General features: G+C 31.9%; 2 protein-coding genes across 3 annotated transcripts in view; one reads left to right on the top strand and one right to left on the bottom strand.

The window, feature by feature from the left end:
• dsx (transcription factor doublesex) overlaps nucleotides 1-26,235 on the top strand; it is a 138,627-nt gene that overhangs the window by 107,365 nt on the left and 5,027 nt on the right. The window lies entirely within an intron of this gene.
• LOC149900515 (uncharacterized) lies at nucleotides 21,826-22,688 on the bottom strand. Its single transcript, XM_090112641.1, has 2 exons — nucleotides 22,421-22,688; nucleotides 21,826-22,336 (listed from the first exon to the last, which is right to left on the bottom strand). The coding sequence occupies exons 1-2, from the start codon at nucleotides 22,658-22,660 to the stop codon at nucleotides 22,043-22,045; spliced, it is 534 nt and encodes a 177-aa protein (XP_089968767.1). The 5' UTR covers nucleotides 22,661-22,688; the 3' UTR covers nucleotides 21,826-22,042.

Here is a 26,235-nt window from a genome sequence, read left to right on the forward strand (position 1 = left end):
TTGGACAAGATAATAAATCACTACATAGTATAAAACAAAGTCGCTTTCTCTGTCCCTATGTCCCTTTGTATGCTTATATCTTTAAAACTACGCAATGGATTATGATGCGGTTTTTTTAATAGATAGAGTGATTCAAGAGGAAGGTTTAGTAATAATTTATTCGGTTGTAGACAAAGCGGGCGAAGCCGCGGGAGAAAAGCTAGTTAATAATTTTGTACTTGTAACCACACAAGACGTGAACATGATAATTTTTCATATAATTCCATCGCACAAGCCGATTACGATACTCTCCATGTATTTTCTACTCTGTGGCTTCTTCAATATTGTGAACGCAATACCCAATTTGTCTCGTTTTGTTTGCTTTTAAATCCTTACTATATAATAAATGTGAAAGAGTATTAATTTGTTTGTCAACTTTTACATAGTAAAAGGATCGATTTCATAATGTGATTTTTATGTCTGGATGTAGAAGGCTAGAGAGAGATAACTTTTAAACGCGACGAAACATCTCATTCCCATAGGAATTTCCTTTTACTTTGCGGGCGAATCCGCGAGCGAAAAGCTAGCGTAATTAATGGAAAAGTTTTATACCCATTACTCATGTCGCTATTAAACAACATCTTCATTTATTGAAGCAATGATGAAATGAATTGTGTGCAGGTAAGTCGAATATGTCGATCTATATTTTTGCACGTTCGTGAGTCTTCAACGTCGAAGCATTGTTCAGTGAAAACTAAAAACTACGTCTGGTGTAATCAAAGTTCACTGAAAAAGCTCTCTGTTGCACAGATCAAAGCGGCCGATCGCAAAAACATAGCCTAATACGGCAGATAACAAATACAAATGTCATTATTACATTGATTTACAATGGAGGGTCATGATTAGCTTTCCGAAACAATATATACGATGCGCGTCTGCAATAAAACCCATGAAATATATAACCATCTCGCGTTTTCACGCTCGTAAATGCCGGCTAGAAAGGGATAGGGGATTTATAGCTACACTATTCGCAACAAAAACTTTTATAACCTCGTAATTTATACGCAGACTTGTTCCAAGGAAAAATTTTAGTGTTTTTACTTTTATGCATTCCATTGCATATTCTCTAATAGATGGTAAATTTTAATGATGCTTCGGAATTTTATTGTGCTATAGATTATTGAGAGATTTAATTGTTCATTTTTCTTACTTCCCCGAGGTTAATACTTGTAGATAATAAATGCAAATATCATGCAATCTGCGAGGGTTAGCCGAAGCGCACTGTAAAACATCGTGTTATGAGATACTTACACGTTAGCTCCATATTCATTTATTAATTAACTCGGACATCAAAACAGATTTTTGTCATGGCTGGATAAACAAATGAATGCGGTCACCTTATGCTCAGCAATTTTTCTAGCTATTTAATTAGTATTATTTATCTAGCTTTTACCCACGACCGTTCGCTACTTGATACATTGATAAACTGTTGCGAAATCAACAGAGATAATTTCATTGTAATTTTAATCGTAATTTGTCCAGTTGATCGAATGTAAAATTTATTCCAACTCAAGACATTATCTTGATGAACATTGAACACTACTTTGAAAAAATTCTATATCTATAATAATTATTTCTCTGCAAGCTATATTGATAAATTATGATATAATTAAAGGCATATCGACCTTATTCTGTTATTCCAATGACCTACCACAAGCGAGGACTCGTTCTAAAATGGAACTCGGATACGAGACGAAACGCTCGTAAAATGAACCCTTTAGTGATGTCAACGTAACTTATCGATAAATAAATTAATATGCATCAAAAAACGAATAAAATCTCTCGGAAAGATCAAGGAGAGAACTTAATAATAAATATTGAACTGATTATTCTTTGTTTGTTGTATGTTAATAAAGAGATAAAAATCTATTGCATGATTGGAAATTACTTCATGAGGGAGCTAATCTAGGGGCATTGAAAAAATACCGGAAAAAGTGAGTTGACTAGCAATCAATGTATTATGAGGAAAGATGAAAGATAACTATGTAAGTAAGCGAAGATAGATAACTATGTAAGGATTTTTCAACCAAGATGCGATCCGATTTATGCAAAGACACTCGAAAGTTTTATGTTAATAACTCTATCAAGCCACAGATCAAGCGTAGGTATACATAGTCGAATGTAGGATCTACGAGCAAATTAAGCTACTTATGAACGATTAAAATAAACAAATCGACATCGTTATTCTATCCACTGCTACATCACTTGACTTTTGATGCGTCTGCGGGTCGTAAAACTTTTCGCGCGTAAACGTCACAGATGATATTAAAACAGCAGCTGCAGCGCTGCGTAAAGTTCCATTGTTTTGTAACCGTCTAATAAGATAGTTGGTTTTATCGCTGAATGCGCTTACCTGTGTAATTTGTTAAGCTTTGTAAACGACGTGAGGATGTAATGGTATTTGCCGGATTTTCATGCTTAGGTACTTTTAATACAGCTGTAGACTTAAAGTGGCTATAACAAAGCTTTGTATTTACGAGCGCTTTAACGCTGTAATTTTTTGGCAAACATAATAGGTTACTAGGCATAAGGCATAGGGACCGAAGTGGTTGCATGTAATGTCGTTACTGAATATGAATACAAATAAAAGTATTGGCAATTGCAATATTTGTTGTTTTCACCAAAATATGTTTAGTTTAAAATATGTAAAACATAAGAATGAATATACGTAATATGTATACGAAATAAATAGACGTCATATGTTTTATTGTTCACCAAAATAATGATCGTTTAACTATTGCCACTTCTGCGATATAGAAGCTCCTTCACAGTTCACTATGAATACCTACTTTTACCTCTTTTTATCGAGAGTATTGAGACTCGTTAAAACTATAAAAGGCGTAGATATACTAAAGTAGTAAATAAAATTAAAGCGGCTAGACTATCCCAAAATGGAAAGGAGAACTAAGATAAACACATTGGTGTCGTATGGGAACAAAAGCTGTGCTTTTAAAACTTTTTAAATGTTAATTTAGTATATAGAGTATGGGAGTATGTGTGGATAAGTTTATAAGAAAAATAATAAATTATGAGCGATATTAATTATGCATGATATTTAGATATACATATGCAATTATTTATTTATAAGACTGTAACGTCTGTAACAAACAACAAGCACCTGTATAGCTGTATAAAAATACATATTTATACATAAATACATATTTGTAACCTAGTTATTTGCAAAATTTATATATAAAAATTAAAATTGTCATAGTAATCATTTGTTCCGCAAACTTACGGCCATTATATTAAAATACTTAATTTATTAGACGACTTAAACCGCCACTCAAACCCAAATATTTCAACACAAACAAACATCACGCCAAACGAATAGAAAATTACAAACATATTCCCATACTCATGTGTTTAATCTTCGATAAACATCTTTACAGCGGTTATAAATAATTTGAAAGCATAATGCCGTCCAGAACTAGACAGTATTAAAATCTAGACGCAGCTTCGTCTCCAATCGTAAAACCGTACCTAAAATGACCCATAAAATATTGTCTGCCTGTTTAAATTTATCTGTAACGCAGGGTTTATTGGAAACCCTATCTCGGGCAAAGCCCATAACTTGAGCCCATTAAATACTATTTCTTATTATACGTGCGTTTTTAATTGAAACGATATTACATTGGTAATAAACGTATTTATATGTTAGTGCTTACAAGTTGAAATTGATAACGAATGTAAAGGAAACCCTTTTAAAATGATAAAACTAGTATGTAAAGATTTCTGCTCTTTTTCCTTTTTCGTGTGTATGTCGTCTGTATCTACTTAAAAATTTTCAGTTTTAACCTTAGTCTGTTATTTTGGCATCTTTGACAGAAATTATGAAATAGACTTTTAACTTCGACCTTAAATGAAATGGTTTAAGAACTGCCAACGTTCGGTTAATTTGCTCTCACTTGTCGCCCATCCATTCTGAGAATGTTTTAACGACCCTTTATGGCCCTGTCGCAATTTCTGTTGAATACTTGCAAATAATTAAACGTCTTCCAGAAAAAAAAACTAAATGTACGTATCTAAAACTCTACATTACTATCTTTACTATAATATTGTAAACACTGTTATAATTAATTATCCCCTGTCACAGCTTCAAATGGAAGCTAGGAAAGAAAAAAATGTGTGCTCTAGCCTTAAACACTCAGTAATTATATAATGTAGCATGTCAATGAGTAATAATAGAGCTTTCTATTGGTCTATTTCTGTGGTATTAGTTGTAAAATTGAACCTTTGTTTTTATATCTAAAAACAATCTACATACATGTAGTTCGGTATTCTTTCAAATGTATGCTCTCACAAAGACCTCAAAACACGTTTAGTAATAAAAAAAAAATTAACAGAAATATTCATCGCAATCAAAGGTACGAGAAAGAAGCTATGCGATTTCGTGTGGCCGGTGAAAGACAAAACCTCCATCGTTTCCTGATGGGGCCTTTATAAATCGTTCCAGCAAAAAACTAAATCAGACAGGAAAGCATAGAACCTGTTGTGTATGGTTCCGTACTTTTAAACAACAATTATATAGCTTATTCACTGTAGTGTTATATGGTATAAATGTTCAAATAAAGTCCTTAAAAACTGCCAAATTATAAGAAATAATCTAAAACACAAAGCTTCGGTGATTGTATTTGAATTGATTTATAACTTAAACTCGAATCCCTAAAAGCAGCATAAATTACGTCCAATTATTATCACACCAAAATAATCACGTCTCTTTTTAATTACAATTAATTGCGACCTAATAAAGTATCGGTAACGAGATCAAAAAAACTAACGACATTGAAATATGTCTGTTATTTTGTGCAATTAAAATTGTGTGTTTTCTTGTTCAACCTAAGGTTCAACCGCTTCATTGAGCTTTATAATTCGCAAGATTTAAATACGAATCTGCATTTTTTCTAGAGCACGTAAAGATGTTTGCTTTTTCAGTGCTGTTTTTTGGAGAATAGCAAACTCCTTCGGGTGACCAAAAGCTTTGCAATATCAAGACAAATATTATTACTTAAGTAAACATTTTTAAAATGATTGCATCGCGATCGTGCTTATTATAAGACAGTTATCATAATATATTTTACGTTAATCTTCATTAATGGGAGTTTAAAATTGTAGTTCAAATGTGGTATATGACAAAATTCTTAGGCAACGTCTTGTAAAATATAATAAAGCGTCCGATGTCATGATGTAATTACCGTTTGGCGACCCAAATGTTTTTGTTTCGCGGTTTGTAATACAAAATGTGTACTGTCAATTGATACGATCAATACGTCAATTCATATTAGGTATACACAGTGGATAGTGGATAGCGATTCACTTTTTAACCTTTTTGAAACTCGTCTGATTTATTAAGATATTTTTCTATAATAATTAATGTTAAGAATGCGTAAATGTCCAACTGGATTACTTACTTAAGAATGTTTTGCCCATACCGGTAGTCTGGGCGAAACATTCTTATGACGCAGTGTTTCCTGCTGTTAAATAAATTTATTGGTACGCTTTCATATTATTATTTTAAGAAAAAAAAATTAATATCCTCAGCATCAAACAGAAGTTTAACAGGTATAAACACAATCATTTTGATCGTTGTTACATTATTGCAAAAAGAAAACCAACGTGTAACGTTCCTTAAACTGTTGCTTCGCATTCCAATACTGATTTTATCAAAACCCATGCTCTTTCTAAAACAATCCTTTTCAATGTATTAAGTTGGGCTTTTATGTTGCTTATCTACAGTATCTTTAAAGATTCGCTCCTTTTTCGTTCTGGAATTGCGCCCTTAGCAAATATAGAACTCTTAACTAGGCTATGGTTCCATCGTTTAGTGTAAGAGACATTATGGTACAACTAGTGTCAGAAAACGAAAATTTACTGAGTAAAGTTTTGTATTGAACGGAATAAAATAGCAATTTACCGTCTTAAAAGTGGTGTAATCTGAATATCTTACCTACTAGTATTATTTTCAATCTCTTTTACATTCCTGCATAATATCACCCAGCTTACATGCAATGTCATTTGTACGCAAACTTTGTATGGAAATTATAATTAAAACTTTGCACAGGCAAATTACAAGTTTCTTGCTGTTTGTGATTCACAGTCCGTGTTTTGATGCAAAGATTTATTGATAGCAAACTAGGGCTGCCACTTAATCAAAATCATTTTGTTCATATTACAAGTAATGAGGATCCAACAATAATAGTACAGTTACAATAAAAATTATGATTTTTGTAGATTCTGCATAGATGTAGTTACATTATCTATTTGTACGGGTCGACTATATCTTAAAGGCTTATTACACTACCCGATATTAAGGGCCCTGCATCCAGGGTGGGCGTGTTCCCTAGTTAGTGTGGCGCTTATTACACTTCTCTGCGAATTGGGCCCTAACTCAGTTTATACGCGAATGTCTAGAGAGATAAACATATTGTTGCATTTTACATTATGCCGTCGTCAGTATCGAAACTTCAAAAAATTGCTGTAGCAGTGGCAACCGTTGTCGCAATAACAAATATTAAAAAAAGAAAGAAGAGAAAGATCTGGGTGAAAGAGTATTTGCGGTTACGTGAAAAGCTTTCAAATATGCAAATACTAAGCGTGCTTGAACCGGGAGTTTTAATGAATTAATAAGAGTAGGTGCAGAACAATTTGAACACTTGTTGAGTTTGGTGACACCTTACATACAAAAGCAGCCACTCCATGCACTAGTCGCGCGGCAACTGAGCTCCCTAACCGCCCTAAACGTTATTACATTACCCAATCTGCAGGGCGCTTAGGGAGCTAGGCAGATCGGGCAGACCCGATCGCCCTAAATCGGGACACTAACTCCCTAAGTCTTATTACACCACTCTTAGTTAGGGTTAGAGTCCCTAAAAATTGGGTGGTCTAATAAGCCTTTAAGGTATATTAAACAGATAACATGATTAAATGTAGGTTTTACGATCACATGGCAACCCTAACGCCGACCCCCAGTGTGCGCTCATAATACCAGATATTATTAAGTGATTTGTGAAATTGATTCACTTATAAAGCCGATCCGTAATATCACGATACGATAGATAATTTTATATGATTTTAAAGATGTCGGCGCATCTTTCGAGATGATTTAATACTTCACACGTGAATCTTGGATTCATTATACGTTGTAAATGTTGAACATAAAAAAAAATATGAAACTCAATACGAGAAGCGGTTTTACTTGTCAAGAGTAATAGCTGATGATTACTATATTCAAAATATAAATCACCTTGATGAACGTCTGTTAAATATTTTTTTTTAAAGAAATAACTTGTCTCTCTCAGTGATGCTTTAATTTTAACTTTTAGGTTATTTATTAGTTTGAATGTTGCCAGACGTACATTTTACTAAAATAAATGACGAGTACTCCGGGCATGAAACAGACTTGTTAAAATTTAACTTCATTACAGTACTTGTTTAGTATAAGATTATTAGTAGTTAATAAAGATCCTTGCGAAATTTTCGATATGGATATTCAAGTGCATATTTCTTGTACACTCTTCCAAAACATATTAGTCCACTAAAACATTTAATTTACCTTTCACAAATAGGTTTAAGGTGGTTTTCAGGTCATCGTGTTGCGGTTTTTGGTTTCAACTGTGTTCTTAACCAAAACCAGTTTGGCTGCAAACACGTCGGGATAGTTTATGGTTAGCGCTCATTAAGTATGTCCAAAACGTTTAAATTGTTTCGTGTGATGTATAAGAATTTCAACCATGTTTATTAAGACCTAAACGACTTATTACAGCATACCGGTGGAGGTTGGCTTTGCAAAAATTTGAGGTTAAGGTTTAAATTAAATAAAATAAATTATTATGTATTTAGTTGATTTCATCCTTTTGGAACTAATGGCTCTATTAGTTGAATTATTCAACTAAGCCGCCCTGAGTTTAATCTGGTAGATGTTCATTAGCTTAAAGCTTGATTTAATAGAACACAGACAGCAAATTTGTTCATTGTTGTTGTTATTTCTAAGTCGTTACTCATGCCTTTGTATGAAATGACCATATATGGGTGACATAATAGATATATATGCTAATAATTAACAATACGTAGATTTTTATTCCTGTTCAGAAATCATATTAAAATTTAGTTACTTATTGTCTTTTACGTTTTAAATTTTGTGAATACCATTAGTTTATGATTTCCAATTACATGTTAGGACCCTACCACACCTACAATTTGTTCCATCAACAAGGCCAAGTCAAATTAAAATAAAAATATGTATTAATATTTTTGAACAAGTAAACCATACCTACTTAATTTCATTACACTCAATAATTTGCTGCTTCCAATTATTTTTTCCAGTATTATTATCACTACATAGTATAAAACAAAGTCGCTTTCTCTGTCCCTATGTCTCTATGTATGCTTAAATCTTTAAAACTACGCAACGGATTTTGATGCGGTTTTTTTTAATAGATAGAGTGATTCAAGAGGATGGTTTTAGTATATAATTTATTATGTTTTAGACAAAGCGGGCGAAGCCGCGGGCGGAAAGCTAGTACTGTATAATTATCACACTACATTGACTTACCACCGCAGGGGTTACTCAGTCCAAACGCTACGGCTTCTAAGAACAATTTAAAAGTCTAAGACGAATTGAAAACCAATAAAACTGACCTTTTAGGGTTTATGGAAAGCCTTCGTTCAGTGAGCTATGGGCGGGTACTAGATTACGTTTCTAGTAAACTATAAACTCTCAAGTCTCAGTAGACCTGCGATTCCTTGAACTTGTTATATAATATTTGTGGAATATGGAATTCCCGAAAATATTTTACAAACTTTTTTACATTATATGTAGGTAGTGTGTACACAGTACACTGTACCTGTAGGCACCACCACAAAATAATAAAACTAGTAGTGGCACCACACCTTTTTATGGCAAATTGAGACGACCATTTTCATCACTGGATAACCTTATAAACCTTGGATATTAATTTAATTACAACATCAATACGAACGCGCATAATTGTAAAGAAGTACAAATTTTAACATTCATTTATTATAATTATAGAAAATAATAACAACAGTAAAATTAAGCACAAAAAGCTCGTTCAGACTCGCGATTTATCTCCGTGCAAATTTAATTAATTATATAATATATTATCCTACATGCTTTCTCTAAGAAAAATTAAACATATAGTAATAATAATGGGTAATAAACCCTCGCCTCCCACATCAACAAATCCCACCGGTACATTCAAATGCCAAAAGCTGTCCCAATGACCTTAATTTGACATTTATCTTCTAACTAACCATAAACAGCATAGGTAGCGCAGTTTTAACATAAAACGCCATTAATTAAGCCCAGTATTACAATATGCGGATAAAATATTTCTCGTTAAGTGACAATAAACTTAAATTCAGGCCTTATGTGCATATCAATCACAAAAATTTAACGCGGATGGCATTCCTATCGCCATATTTGAAACAGCGACGCAACATTGTTGCAAGAATCGGGTCAAGGCATAAGCTTGAAGCGATGTTTTATCCTGACACGTGTCCTTCGCCACTCCTTGATATATGTTGAGATTATTTTTTATAAATTATGCACTTTATCGAATCGATCGCTTAATTTATCATGTCGATTTTTGGATTACAATTAATGTGGTTTGGACACAGTGATAAGATACTTTTGTAAGATTCACATGGTTTTATGTCTCATCAATTTAATATGACTTGTTATATGAATAATAATATTGTTGACATCGCCTGTGTTAAACTGTTTCTCATGTTTTTGCCGGCAATGATGAATCTTTTCGACTTTAGAAGTTTGCTTAGTTGAATCTCATGGCTCATATCTCCCAGTGAATATGTCCTGACATAATCTGGACAATTATTATAATATTAAAAGCTGATATTTTGACAAAAGATAAATAGGTGAATTTAATTATATAGATTTATTTTTAAAAAGCAGATATTTTTAAAAGCTAATTACTAATTAGTTATTTTAATATATATCGCTATAGATATACATTTTAAATCGATTTGTATTTTAAGACATTATTGCATGAAGATGTGTAAATTCTTTAACGATTCTTATGTTAAACTTCACTAATGAAACATAACAATGCATTAATATTCATAATTTGTAATGGACATACAAGACAAAGCTTTTAACGTTTCTTATACGAATAATATCATGTTAACATGGCTTTTTATGGCTTATATGGAAATTTTTAAAGGCTACTTACTTAGATTCGTTGCGTTTATTTCAACGTGTTAAAAATCTTAAAATAAACGAAAAGAGGTTTATAATAGCACCAGACTAGATAATCGAGGATAAGAAATAAGAAAAAGTGAATAATAATCATAACTCAATCTACAATCGTTTTAAATATGTCAGCTGCACAGCTCCTATTTGGTTTTTAATCGTGTGATAAATTATTTAGTCAATCATTCTGAAGAACAACGCATAATAATAAACATTTGAATTTGTAACAATCAAAGTCAAATTAAATAATAACCCGCTTGACTTATGTAAAATATCCGTAAATGTACAGGATGATGTTATTAAGATCCCTGTGTTTGATGTTAATTAAGTTATTCCTATAAATAAACCTTACGCTTTTATTCGCTTCATTAAAATATAAAAACAATATTATTCTGGCTTCGAATGAAGTTATAAAAGGATTATTCTGAATTGTAATTTACATACGTATTTACGTAAATTGAATATTTTAATACCCTACAAAGAGTTGTAATAAAAAGATATAGTTATAAATAATTATATAATTTATTATGTGTATTTAAAGTGAACGAACGTCACTTCAATTGAACTTGAAGGTTTATTATCATTGAAATGTCTTACTGAATAGTATTTATTATAAGGGTACGTAGGCTTAACAAGGATGTACATAATATATGATTTTTTTCTTGATTAGTGATTACAATTGTTCATAACGTTTGCAACTTAATTAACCGGAACGACTAAAACATGGGCTAATATACTTATAGCGACCATCCGAAACTGTCTGAAGATAAGCAAATAATAACAACCGCTAGTCTCTTCTCCCTTAAAACATATAAAAAGTCCAGTTGACAACAGCTGGCGGAACACACTTGTGCAGTTATGCTGTAGGACTTAGTAGACCGGCCTGCAGGTGGTAATGAAGTCCAGAAGCCGGCGAAACTTGCTTGCTGGGAAAGTTCGATACCTTGTTCTTGACGAACATCACTATTGGTACAATATGGACAGTTATTTATTATATAAATGGGATAGATAGTATGGTTATTGGTATTAAATATGAACATAATTTTTAAATATTATCTGTTTAATTTGTTAAGACTGATTATAGAATATTTATTGTAGTGTCGCTTTTCAGCTGTATAAAACAAATTGACTTGAATTAACGTCCTATAAACAAAAGTTTATGGAAGACGTAAAAATTGTCTCTTGAGTAAAAGTATATTATGGCTATCGCAATTCCGTTCAGGATGATTTCTGCTTGTAACAATTATTAACAAATTCAAATGTTTATTTTTGTCATTTTGGTCAGTTCTTACATTTCATTTAACATTTTTATTTGATGCTCATTGACCTTATTCAAGTCAATTGGCTACCCATTCTATCAATCGTGAATGAAAGCAAAAAGTCTTGCAAAGAAAAAAAACAATTTTTATCATTAGAATGCGAGAAACACATTGCATATTACAATGTTTCCGCTCCTATTAGGATATTTCGATAAAAAAACTGAAATACTAACTGTGTAGTAACAAAGCTATCAGCTTGTAATTAACCACAACATGACTTAGTAATTTTTTCCATCAAACTTCAAAGACATACCTACGTTTTGAGCATTGTTTATTAAAAAAATGAACGGCTTTTAAATAATTATTTTGAACCGTTAATCTTGGGGCAGAATCTATTAGTGTGAAAAAGGTATTACTACGATTTATTTTCACAGATAATTCAAAATGTTTTGAAAAAGTGTTTTCTTAATCAAAATCTTATCCTCAATCTTTAAAGTTCAAAAGAACACCTACATGCATATTGCTGTTTCTATGATCTAACTCAAACTACATTTCATTTTTTTTTCACGGTTCACGTATAAAAAGTTTCAAGTGCAAAGTCGACATTTCAAGTTCAGACCCCCGAGTCCCGTCTCATTAATGCGTATGACAAATAACCTGCGGCGTACATATTCCCATGTTTACAGTAAAATCACGCGCGCGCGGCCACCGCGGCAAAGTATTTGTAAAACAACCCCGTGGAGTTAACAACTGGCTGGTAAAGTTGGTGGCACACTGGGTTCTTTGTTATTTTTATTATAAGTTACACCTGTGTCTATCTGTGTTTTATGATAATGTGATGACGTTGTAACTTGTATTCCGTCGTCAAAACATTTTGTATCATTGCAGTAATACTTATTTTAAAAGAGCTTTATTTATGACACCTTCATCATTCACACATAACTAACACCAGCATCCAGCATATCAGTAGTCGGAAGTCACTAGATACCTAGATAATAATGTACCTAGGTAAATAACGTTTTACGGTTAACCTAACGTTTACGTTTTTACGGTTTTACGGTTTTCATTCATGAAATACATGTAATTATATTATATTATTTATTTTCTTTTTTTATTTTCCTTCCATGTAACAAAGGAATAAAGTGAAAGCTTATGTGAAATTACCATATTAAATACCTATGGAAATTAGAGCTTAGAAGATACATCTGCCTGCGTAAGGTAAACTTTATTAATATAAATGTTGTGTTATAGTTGGTCACTAATGCATAATATAAGACGGTTGTCTATAGTACTAGAATGGTACAACGGCGCAAAGTAAGTCTTAACCTTCGACAATATAAGAGCTTTCAATTTGACTATATCCTGCGCCATCTCTTGTCAGTTTTGAATTTTACCGCCTTGATACAAGTAAATAAAGAAAAGTTGTAGTTGGTGCCAAGTGTGTCAACACCTTTAAGCTACACTGAAATAATTTCTTGCTGATTTATATCATGTTTGCTAATACGCATCCGGATTGATTAACAGGCTTGGTTTTATTTTAACTTGAGCGTAAGAACTAAAAATATTGAAATATAGGAACTTATATACTTACCTAAGTAATAAGTAAATAATATAAGCAATTATTTTTTTTAGGAATTAGGAATAGGAATAGGAATTTTTGGCTATTGATTTTACTTTTCATTGATTTAATTTTCTCTTATAAGCCAATCCGGCACAGTATAGAGTTATGAAAAAATTTGGAAAATCCAAAAGTGCACGCCTCATAATTTTTTTTTAATAAATATTTATTAATTATTATTTTTGTTTATTTAATAACAATTAAACCACATCGAATCAGACCCTGAAAAATGAAAGGGTTCTATTCCTGAGCATACTCAAGCGTAAGAGAAAAAAAAAGACTCGATTAGTAAAGTATTTCGGTCGCTATCGTGTTAACAAGAAAAAGGATCCGCACATACAGACACACGGACGTCCAAGACAGAACTTTTTTAAACTGTTTTTTAACTAGTTTAAATAACAAAAATGACATCAAAAATATCATGAACGTTAAAAATAGTGTTTTTTCTTAATATGTGTGTGTATGTATTATCTTACAAGTGCAATGTATGATACATAAAGACATTTTAAGTTTGAAAAATCAGATGTTTTGCGCGAAGTGACAGTAGTACCCACCTCAACGCTTCGCTTATGAGGCGTGCAATAAATAATTACATTTCTATATAACTTCTTTGTATTTAAATATGTAATGAATAAATTAATTTTTATCGTGTGGTCCTATTATAAAAACATAGCCCAAATAGTTTCCTTTGTACGTCACAGGACAATAATAAATAGATAGGTATACTACGTTTCAAATTAACTTACCAATTTCACAAAAGGCACACAATAAGAATTCATACCAAACCTGTTAACTAAATCAAGTATACACGATTAGTTTTGGTACCTCACATGTGGTGACACTCGTAAAAATACGGTCATTAATTTTGACGACGGCTACCAAAAGACCCGACACAATAAACTTTTAGATTTACAATAATTTTATTCATGTATTTGTACCACGGTAGCTGACGCTTCAGCTTTTTAAATTAGTGATGAATAAGGTTAAGTTACTTAATTTTTTGTTTGGGAATAATAAGGATACATATTCTCTATTGAGTACCAATCAATACAGTAGTACATGTTATGAGAATCGGAATAAAAAATATTGAGCCAAAAGTGAATAAAATTATTACTTAATAAATTTTGAGAAATAATTGTATGATTTTTAATCGCTAGTACACCGGGCATGAGGGTAGTCATAAGATTCTACCCTTACCAAGTTTGGATAAGGAGATATTACATGCGGTCAACTTTCTCTCATCACAGTGATTTCCTGTACCTGCAAATATAAATTTTGGCTAAAATTTTTTACGCTCCTCCAGGACTCTGTCCGTTAAAACCACTAAATTAAGAGATTTATCGCACCGAACAGTACCTATACGATAACACATTCCAAATCTTTAGGTTGTCATAAAGTGTTCTGCCAATCTGAAAATTTTTTTAAATATACCTGCCGTATTGTACTCAGTATGTAACGAAGCAAAACGCAAAATTTTTTGCTTCTTGACACTAGAAGATTAAACTCACAGGACTTAAACGTTAATTTAATCACAAAGAGAATCCAATAATCATCCCGTTTTTATTGTGAGCGACTATGTCAACGCCCCAATCATTATAAAAAGGTGTAAATTATTGCGCTGAATTATTTAAAACTGGTTTCACCACCCAACACGATAATTTCCCTTATTAAAAGTGTAACCACATGAAATATGATGTGTTTTTGTTGGCCATCGGCTGTGATCATTAAACATAAGAGTTATAACTTCATCGCGAGATGGTGGAGCTTTGTACTTATGATATACGAAGCAGTTTGACTCATACAGACGGTTGTTTTTTATATAATTCCTCCTGGTTTCGTTTATGATATAGGGCAACGGAAACAGTACCTGTGCAATCTTATTTAATCGGATATTGGTGCATCATCTAAGCTAAATTAAGTCGTTTCTGTAGATAAGGACTAAACAAAGATACCTATATCATACCTATATTAGATAGACCTACCTAATTTATATCTTTATTAATACGGTTTTGATTGTACGTAGATACTAGATATATTTGTAACGTAAAATCGTCGGAACAAGTTCTGATAATAATTATTTTTTTATAAGCTTATTTTGTACCTATTGCATATCATAAGGACCTAAATCTGCGTCGGTGAAACTGTAGGCAAAAATGTAGAGCCTTTTGATCATGCAGACACTCTTTGCACATTGCAGATATCTCCCGCGTCAAAGTATTTTGTACTAATTAATAGCAGACAAACGATAAAACTAAAGATTATAATTATTGTCTTACAACTATGTGAGGGCAAAAACAATACAGACGGTCCAGTGTACATCGCCGACTATATACGTTTTTGTGTCATCTAGATTGGGCTGTAATATTCTGTAATTATGTTTTATAGTTATAAAAGACTAGTGTCGGTATGCCACGATAATATGCTCAATTTGAAAATTAAACGCAAGAAGAAGAAGATGAAATAGTTTATTACCTCGGTAATTTATAGCTGTTAATTTATTGGTCTATAAACAAAAACTTATCTGTATAATTTTAGTGTCTAGGTATGTGTTAATATGTCCTTGGGCGACTGTCTGATGATACAAATTCCTTGCAAAAAAAATTATGAGTGATTATTATAGCGAACTTTTATTAGAATACGTATAGAAATACAAATGAAATTCTAATGATATTTATTTTAAATTTTTATAGCATTAATTGTAGATTTGCTGGGTGAGATTATGGGTTGTCTAACGGTCTAAACTCTTGAGGGTTCACGGCAAAGGTTAAAGTTCTACGATAATCCTGCCTCAGGTCCCTAAATATTTCAGATATCCTCTTATATTTATCTGGAACACGGAACCTTTCAAACCACGTGGTTTTGTCGAGGACAAGTAGTTGGCTTTTTGTACTAGAAGTCAGTTTGGAGCGAAAGCGATTGATAAGAAAAGTGACTACTTAATGCCTTATAAAGTTTTATTGGAACGAAGAACATTTCGACAGCTTTTAAAGCGTCCAATTTGGCCCTTTTGTGGACAGATCCAGATTCCACTTTTATTGCAATTAATAAATCCTTATCTCAATTTTGATTTCTAATGCAATGTCTTTAATAACATGAAAATGGGTAATAATTACCTACATGTAAACAATACAATGACGAAATAAGAAGGCTATATTTTTTTAAATTAATACTATGGTAATTTATACTTATGCAATCAAAGAAATCAATGTGAAGGAGCAACAGACACAATATGCTTGCTTTTCCTATAGATATAGGTAATAGAGCGTAATAAAAATAATAAATAAAGTTCAACATATTCCCATCATACTTCTCTATGTAAATTCTGGCAAAAACAAACTGTTTAGTTGTTAATGTAATTGTAAATGTTAATGTAAACTTGTAACTCATTAAAACATTTGTACATTACATTATAAAACACAATTTATGATACTTTTTGTTATAAATTTAGCAAATTTTATCGATTTATAGCCTGCAAATTGTCTGTTTGTAGTTTTAAAGCGACTGCGCAATGCAATGTTATAAAAAGAACAATAATCAATATTTGCATAATTACATTAAGCCTTTTTATATGCAAATTGCAAAGTACTGTTAATTGGTAATTTTGTTCCTTAACACTTTAATTAACATCGCTGCATTTGATTAAAACGATATTATCTTAGGATAATTCATTATTCATTTAAAAATCACAGCTGAAAAGTTATCTATATTGTAGCCAATCCATTATATGATTTTCTAAAAATATCTAATAACACTGCTTAATTGTTTTTTTTTTCTATTCTAGAACTTACCACCATGAACAGGCACCAATTGTATTATTTAATCTGTATTATATATTTTAATCTTAACAAAACATAATGAAATACGTTTACGAGTGCTCCACTTCCCGCCGACCGGCTAGCGGCTGTCAAAGACACTTCACGTTCAAACACTGTAACTTTTATTGCGTCTCGCATAATTCTTACTAATATTGTAATATATTTCAAATATTAAGAAGCATATACACTTAGGAATTATTTTTCAAATTGTGAAATATTTATTTTTTATTCTCTCACACTTTTCCTCTCTCTGAAAAGGCACATATCTATAACTTATTCGAATTAGCTTTCAAATAAAGATAAGTTGATGATAATTGCAGGATTTTCAACCAGCAAAGCATCTATTCTTTAACATAGACCGTCACTTATTAGAAAATGCACTGCAAATGCAATGTCTGGCTCTATAAACAGTTTTTCACTCATGCGTATGAATTTCAAATAAGTTTCAATGTAAATGTATAAACTTCTTTATCCCCAACTCTACACCTATAAGTACTCTCGACATGGGTGTTAAGTCTCCATTAAAAACAACTATAAAATAAATACAATATGCTCTTTCAACGAGCTATTAGTTTCGGATCAACAACGTTGTGCGACGGCTTTCCAATGTTGACGAATGACATTTATGAGTTACTCATAAATTGTATAAAGAACTAATTTCAAAGCTCTGTAGTTTAGTTATTATTTGATTTTTATTCTCCTTTGAATAGGTAGGTACTCGTTTTTGTAAAGATTAAAAAGCTGGCCATCTGTCCGCGTTCCCAATTCATAAGGAATATAAAAACAATTTAGCCCGTTGTAAAAGTAAATTTTTCTACTTTTGCATACCTAGTTTTTGATCTTGATACCCAGAAAGGGCTATTTCGCCACATATGTATATCAAGTAGCACTATAAAACTATTTACAATATTACTTATTTTACGATCACAATAACGTTGAAGCCCACAATAACACTAAACGTTTGGCTAGATCAGTAAAAATAATCGCCAGTAAAGTGCTTGAGAGCGCTGTTAAGCGCTTATACCGCTGACCGGCAGCGCAAATTGCTTTAAACTTCGCACATATTGTGGGGCGGATAAAATGTTATAGCGTGTTTGTTATCTTTTTATTATTAGCTTCTGTTTAAGGGAAGTGTCGCAGGGTATTTTTGCCTTGCACTATAGGTATAAATTCTTGCAGAGCAATTGACGTTTTTTTTTTGCGCAAATGTTTGAATACAAAGTTGCTCGTTAAAGTGTTTTGCATTGGACCATCATGTTGTGTTAGTTCAGTTATGGTGTTAGGGAACCATTAGTATTATCACCTGCCTATTAATGTTCCATTGAAGAGATCCTTTGATGGATTGAACAACAATTTATCATTATACATGTGCTTGATATACGTCTTATGTTGGTAAAATGACTAGTTCTTTAACATATCGGTCTCATAAATTTTTCTACAATTTGTTTTTCATAAGTTATTCAATATATCATAAATATGTATAAGTAAATAATTTATTCACTTACACATATTTATGATATAATTAACAGTGTCTGTATCCTTGTTTACGAATTACGACCTAGGACATATCGAAACAACACTTCTTATACGAGCCCATTTGTTTATAGCTAATAGTTTTCAGAATCAACAAAATATAAAATATAAAATAATTGAGGTCATTGATTTCTTTATTACTAAGAAATAGACTAAAATGTCACTTTTCAAATATAATTAAACTAACCGATGTTGTTGCCAAGGATGATACAATTTGTTACGATATCTATTAATATTTCGAATTAGTTCAAAACAGTTATGTTTATAATAATATGCTATTTGAATGGCAACAAATTAGGATTATCACCGAACATTTTATGTGCAAGATATAAAGCTGTTTGGCTGAACGCGGAATTGAGACAATTGTCGTAAATTAGGGTATTATACGATACTGTTGCTATCCTTATGTATTAAAGTATATTTAGCATAATCTCCATAATAGTTAAAACAAATAAAAACAATATCAGCTTTAATTTAAGACGCAATTTCGCTTGTCACATACCTATTTCATAAAGCAGTCAAACATTAACTGGAAAGAGAAACTCTGAACTTTCCGACAATAATATTTAAAGTTTAATATTTCCCCGTATATTGAGTTATAATAAAGCTGATTTCCTACGAAACATTCACATGGAGGTAGTAAGTAATAAAAGTAAGTGGATGCGGCGTTTACGATCACATTTTACGAGACTTCACATAACTCGCTTCTACGCTCCATGATTAAAGCGAGATATGGACCAATATAACAACGCTTGATTAAATTTTAAACCTTGATTATGCAAACTCATAATTTATATTAACTGACATTGATTTCACTAGTATCGTTCGTAATACGCTGGATGTTATGGCTTAGATAAATTGCAGTAACCGTGGCGAGGAAATGACATTTAGTACTGTATCAGGGCTTTTTCACTGACTGTTTTGTCGCGGTTTATTCTTAGGTTTGATTCGTCATACAATTTTAACGCTATAGCGACTAAATTTTCATCTCCGAAAGATTATGAATTGTTCTGAATGGAAATGTGTTCATATTGCATCAATGTATAATTAAATGTACATATATCCCTAATTAAGCGACAAACTATGACAATAAATTTTTCCTCACATAGGTACCTACTATGCGATCAACTAAGAATAAGAAAAGTGAATGACAATTATTATATTGTGTCATATTATGTCATTTGATAATATTTAGTTTGAATTAATTTTAAGACGGTTTATACAGTTATTGACACAGAGCCTATACTTTCTTAGTTGAATCGTATCAGTACTACATCTTTAGTTGGTTTAGTTTTATCTATTACATCTTTAGTTTCCTTTGTTTAGCTTATCTGTCAGTTAAAAACAAAAAAAATGATAGTTTATGAAAATTGAAAGCAAAAAGTATTTTATACACTATCAGTGACTTTATCAACAAGAAGGAAATTGACCCTTAGCTTCGTCAATTTTTAATGATGTACCTACGTATGAAGCCGTACACACAACATCGGTTCTTCGAAGTTCTCGGCGCTTTGTTTTAGTTTTGTAATATGATTAAATTATAATCGCCTTATGAAAATATTAAGACCCTTGTTAAGCATGTTAGCAACGCCGATAGATATAATCTGTGATCTTTGTTCAATATTTAACAGGAAGCATTGTAAAGTTCTGATTTATTTAGCAAGGTGTGTCTCTGGTTATCACGGTTAAAGGCATTTATTATATTACTAGCGGTCCGCCCCGGCTTCGCCCGTGGTACATATTTACGTTTTCTCTACATAAGAACCATCCTCGTACTTCAAAGAATATAATAAAAAAAGAATTATCGAAATCGGTTCAGCCGTTCTCGAGTTATGCGCTTACCAACACATTTTGCGATTCATTTTTATATATAAAGAAGATTATAATATATTAATTATTAAATTGTAGATAAGTAGGTATAAACCTTGTTTTTTATCCTACAAACAGTACAATTCTTTGAATTACAACTCGGTATTAAAGAAAAACATATTTTTGTGCTTGATATATAATTATTACCTACATATTTATCTATTCTCTCTCAATGATTTAACTATATTTTACACCTTTGTAATCAGGTGTTGCAATGATACAAACATCTATATTACAGTAGTCAGTAAATGATCCACAACCCGACGCTAAAACGTCTGACTTGCTTACAACCTGCCCAGTGCCCGGCGCTTCGAGTCTCCAACGTCTTTTTGTAAGGTTATACAAATTTGTCCAAGTTTTTCCACTCCGTTAATCTGACAAGTCTTTTTGTTCGCGTATCAAATTTCGCTATAATTTTCGTGCTAAATTGTTAGGTGCATGTCGAAATAAGACGGGTTAAACATTAGTATTTCAATCGGCTTAAATGTCGGCATTAAACCGGTGTTGATTTATGCACGTAAAGTACCTGCCTACTACGCATCTTTTGGTGTCGTTTATTTGTTATTTTGTTAAAAATCTTTAAATGGTACCTATCTTATTTTTGTGTGTGCGTTTTGGGACAAAGGAATTTCAATATAAGCAACAACAATCAATTTCATATCGTCACTGGAAAGCCAATACTACTGAAGCGCCAAAAGGCCTTTTTACAGTAGATCAATTCAAAGTTTTTTTTTCCACAAAACCAGACATAACTTTTTTTCTGATTTATGCATCGAAAAATGCTTAAGGAGAAAAAGTTTTGTGACATTATTACGCATCTAATAAAAATAAAACCTTCTGCATACTTATTTTAATTCAGGAAATAGCTGTCGCTTTAGTACTTTTACTTTATGAAGTTAGTAAACAGAAAGTACTTAATCTGTGAAATATATTTGGGGTGCGGTGTCAAAAAATACTAACAGCGCAGGTTTGTTAAATTGTACTAACGCAAATATTACTAACGTGCATTGCGGATTAATAATGTCTGAGGGTATTATTACTGAACGTTCTAATATGTCACTTATACCGTACGTTAAAACGATTTATATTATAGTAAGTTAGTACTATTGTGTCATAAAAAAAAACTAATGTATGAAAATATGATTTAAATTTAAATCTATTTTACTTATGGCGCAGTTGACATTAAGTAAATTAGGCAAGTGGCAACAAAATAACTCAATCCTGTTTATTAGCAGTCGCGCGAGGTCTCATCCAGGTAGTTCTAGGTATATCTACGCTAAAAAAACCATAATAGGTTAATCACATAATATCGCAAAAAAATATAATGGTTTTAAAACAAAATGTACACAGTTTCGTAATAATCTTTATTGAAAAAAAAAAAACGTTATTTTAATCAGTCTTGTCATAAGCTTCTTATTAAATAATTATTACTTGATAAAAAAAAACTTAAACAATGTCATTTAAAGTAAAATATAATAATCACAAATGTTAGCTTTATTTGGTATCATTTACGAAAAGATCAATCAATTAGGATGCATAATTAGATCCTTCATACCCGTATGAAGAATATGTATTTATGTAGTATTTTGAAATAATCATAGTTATAAAATTTTAGGTATAAAAAATATTATTTAACTTAATAATAATTAGAATTTTAATTTGTTGCCATTTTTTGTAATTAAACGTTGTCTTCGACATCCGTTTCTTGAAGGCTATCCTGGATATTCATGGCATTTGGAAAATTTGCATATTCTTGATGGTAGTTTTCAGGAATTATTTTTGTTGTACAAAGTTTCCATAAATCTTCGTATTTCTTTTTTGATATAGGTAGGCGACTCTTGTAAATATTTTTCGGTTGTAGATTTTTGTTTTTATTAATTATTTCAATGTTTTCCTTTGCTTCATCCGTCGCCATTGTATATTTAACTGTCATCTTCTGTGGTTCAGCTTTTTTAAATGTCGCTGTACGCACCTGTAATATTTTTAAAGTTAGAATATTTATATCAAAATAGTCTCCTAAGTGTAATTATGAAAAGACAACGATTGAGTTACCTACTTTCGATATTTTTCCCGTCAGATTTCCCTTAAAGTATTTATCTGCGACAATATCCCAGCCGCAAAAATCCTTAAATGTTAAGACATTCACATGATAGGGCTTAGGATTCTTTCGGGCTAAATTAAACACTGTCGGCCATTGAGATGGTGCCCAAACAATTGTGTTTGTAACACTTTTTTCTATAACAGAATGCATTGAGTCCACTGGCATATAAGTGTGTCCGGGCAAGAGATAATTCATTTGGATGCTAGTTATATTCTTTCATTTTTGTAGACAAATATGGATACAAGCAAGGACGATTTTGTTTTTATTTTGTCCGGGGCAGGCATCACTGTAAAACAGAAGATGTTTGATAGAGCCACGACCGTCCACCATCTTGATGTATTTTTCTAAGACAGTGCACACTTCGTTAGCTCCGCGTTTTCCTTCTGTTTCCGTCCAAGTGTAACAGTAGCCTTCTCTAGTTCCAGATTCGTAAAAAGTTAGATTATATACAGCCAATTTGCGACTGTAATACAGTAACATACTTTGGCCATACGGCGTATTCAGAACTTTCTGTAAATCAAAAGATACGCAAAGTATGTTTCCATTTTGAATTTTCTGATGCGCTTGAAATCTTTCATAAGTCTCCTCTTTGTCTTTCAGATGAGCCAATTTCTCTTCTTCTTTTTCTCCTTTTTCTTTTTCGAAACGCACACACTTAGCACATTTGTCTTTATGAGGTATATGAAAACCAATATTATATTCTTGAAATATCTTCTGAAAAACTCTTTCTCCTATTAATCTTTTATCTTCGCGTATCATAGATTCTTTGTAAATTTTATACAAATTACTCATATTTCGAAATTCTTGAGGCAGATAAAATCGTTTTGAGTTTTTGCGGCAATAATGAGACGGTAAATATGGTAAACTTTTAATGTAATTCCTTGTTTCCTCTACAATGATCTCTGGTGTTTTATTTGCTGGAATATGCTTTCCCCGTAAATCGTCTTTAGATGAGCCGTATGCAGCTTCTGTAATAATGTTATATAAATATTTTTGTTTTATATCTAATGTGTTCAATAAAAACTTCAAACAAACTTTTCTTTTTCCTTCGCCTTCATTAATAAAATAATCAAAAGTGTATTGTCTACGACTTTGGTCTTCTTTGATACGCTTCCTCTTAATCGTCGTCCTCTTGGCATTTCCCACTAACCAATCTCTTCGTCTTTCAGTGCTTAGACTCCAATAATGTTTAAAAATTGCTTGTCTTTTTTCGGAACCAATCTTATAGCATTCATTATGGCAATTTTCAGGTTTACATAAGTTATCCTTCATACTCTTCTCTGCAACAACTTTGCCAGTTATAGATATAGATACATACTGCTTTCCACTATTTCTTAATTGTTTTCTAACTTTGTTTTTATTAATCTTTCGCTCTTTTTTTTTCGGCTCTGAATTTTCTTTTGTATCGTCAAAATTATTCAACTTCTTTGTTTTACGTTTCTTCTTCAAACGCTTCTTTTTTTCATTAACACGGTCTGTATCATTTGATTCTGTTGAATCCTGTCCAGTGCTCGAACTATAAACAAATTCGTCACTGTCTGACAAGAAATCAATATGCTTATAAATTCGATTATTCTTTACATTTTCTTTGTTTATTGTTGTATTAATATTTTCAATCTCTTCTTCATACTCATTTTTGTTTTCTTCTGGTTCAATATTAATAACTATAGTTGCGTTGTTTAAGTTTTCAGTAGAAGCAGTTTCATCCCTAATTTGCTGTATACAAATGTCCATTTCCTTAAGATGCTCGTATAATTTTCGTTTTTTATATGGTTGCTTCAAACATAGTTCAGAAGATGGAGATCCAAAAGATGTGCTTGCTTGTTGATTATCTTCATATACTTTTCTTTTACCAGCTTCTTCTTCTTCCAAATTGTCGTCGAATCGCGAAATTACTGTTAATGAATGATTTATGGTCGGCTCTATGAACGTGTTTGACTGTATGAAATTACTTTTGAATGGGATTGGTGCCTGTTTAGAATGTATGTTATTGACGAAGGATGTTCCTTCCTGAGCATGATCTTCTATTGGTAGTAGATTATCTTGATGTATGTATGTTTCTGCCTGTATCAAATCGCATGTTTGTGAGATTGATGCCTGTGTAAAATGTATGTTATGGACGAAGGATATTTCTTCCTGAGCATGTACTTGTATCGGTATTAGATTATCTTGATGTAAGTATGTTTCTGCCTGTATCAAATCGCCAGTTTGTGAGATTGATGCCTGTGTTGAATGTATGTCTTGAGCAAAAAATGTTTCTTTATGAGTGTGGTCTTCTAGTGGATTATTCGGATCGATGCATATTTCTGCCTGTGCTAAATCGCCTGTTTGTGAGAATAATGGCTGTGTAGAATGTATGTCTTGGGTGAAGGATCTTCCTTTCTGAGCGTGTTCTCCTGTTTCAAGAGGATAATCTTTATGATTGAATATTTCTGCCCGTTCTAAATCCCTTGTTTGTGAGTTCGTTATTTGAGTGGGATAGTTTTTTTGGACTAAGGATACCCCTTCTTGAAAAGTACAGTCTTCTATTTCTGATGAATTCGGATGTATAAATTGCGATAAATCCAATCCTTGTTGTGAAAAACCAGCTTCTTTCATCATACCTGTTTAAACGACAAGTATTATTAATAAGTGATTTAATGCCCCATTTTTGTTTTTGTTTTTACTTTTCCATATTTATATTTTTTAATATTGTAGAAAAAAATATTATAATTATATTTCTTGTAAATAAGTATAATTATTAAATGTTGTTTATTCACACATTTATACACACGACATGACATTCACCCACATCGTCAGACAGGCAGAGTTATCTTAGCTAAAAGAATAGTATTGATAGCTTAGTGCTAGTTAAAATTTAAAGTTAAAATAAGTAACTGAAACTTCACCGTCTTTTGTTGGGAGTATCTCCAAAATTTTATATTCTTCATTGCGTGGATGCCGTAAATTTGTGACGAAACTATCCTGTTCGGAGTCTGACCCAATATCGCTTTCGTCTTTGGCAAATAGTCTACGAACAACATTTGGCTTAGGCGATGATTCTTTTGAATTTGCGTTTACAGTACGCATGTTTGTAAATTTTCTAAAAAATGAGGATCGTCGACTGTCCATGCTCCGTTTTCTATGATTCTGAAAATTTAGATTGTAAGTGCCTAATAATAATAATACAATAATTATGAATACCTAATACAAATATCTGACGATAACTAGTATAGGTAGAATACGCACTATTTCAAGAATGATGAAATAGAAATAACAGAAAACATTGTACCTATACATAATATCTAGATGTATTATTTGTGTAGGTTACTAGTATGTTATCAATATTATTAAACTTCCGTAATTTGTACACACATTCTCGTTACCTATCTTGTCTTGCAAGAATAATCTCTTTAATTAATTACCTTTCCTAACAATATAAATGGGCAATAATACCAATGAATACCTACTTATTCTTAGATAGATAGGTAACGACAATTACGACAACGCAAACAAAGCCAGATAATAATATGCGAATAATAGATCAATAACCATACAGAAATAGTTTTGTAAAATGCAGGAATAATATTTACTTACCTAGTTTTAATTATACGAACAACTAACTCGGCCGCCGCGTAGGCGGAACAAGCAAAAATGCGTCACTCAGTCACCGCTGCTCGAAACCGACTAACAACGGTCAACCGGGTCAACTGAACCGCCGTCAAATCCCGCGCAATGTAGGTATTCTAAATACTTAAAAGATGTAACCAGAACTTATTTGAATTTCAAAA

The sequence above is a fragment of the Colias eurytheme genome, chromosome 18 (assembly GCF_061535395.1).
Source record: "Colias eurytheme isolate Ceu_HAF_F1 chromosome 18, ilColEury1 Martin Lab GWU primary, whole genome shotgun sequence".
In the NCBI taxonomy this organism is placed as follows: Eukaryota; Metazoa; Arthropoda; class Insecta; order Lepidoptera; family Pieridae; genus Colias; species Colias eurytheme.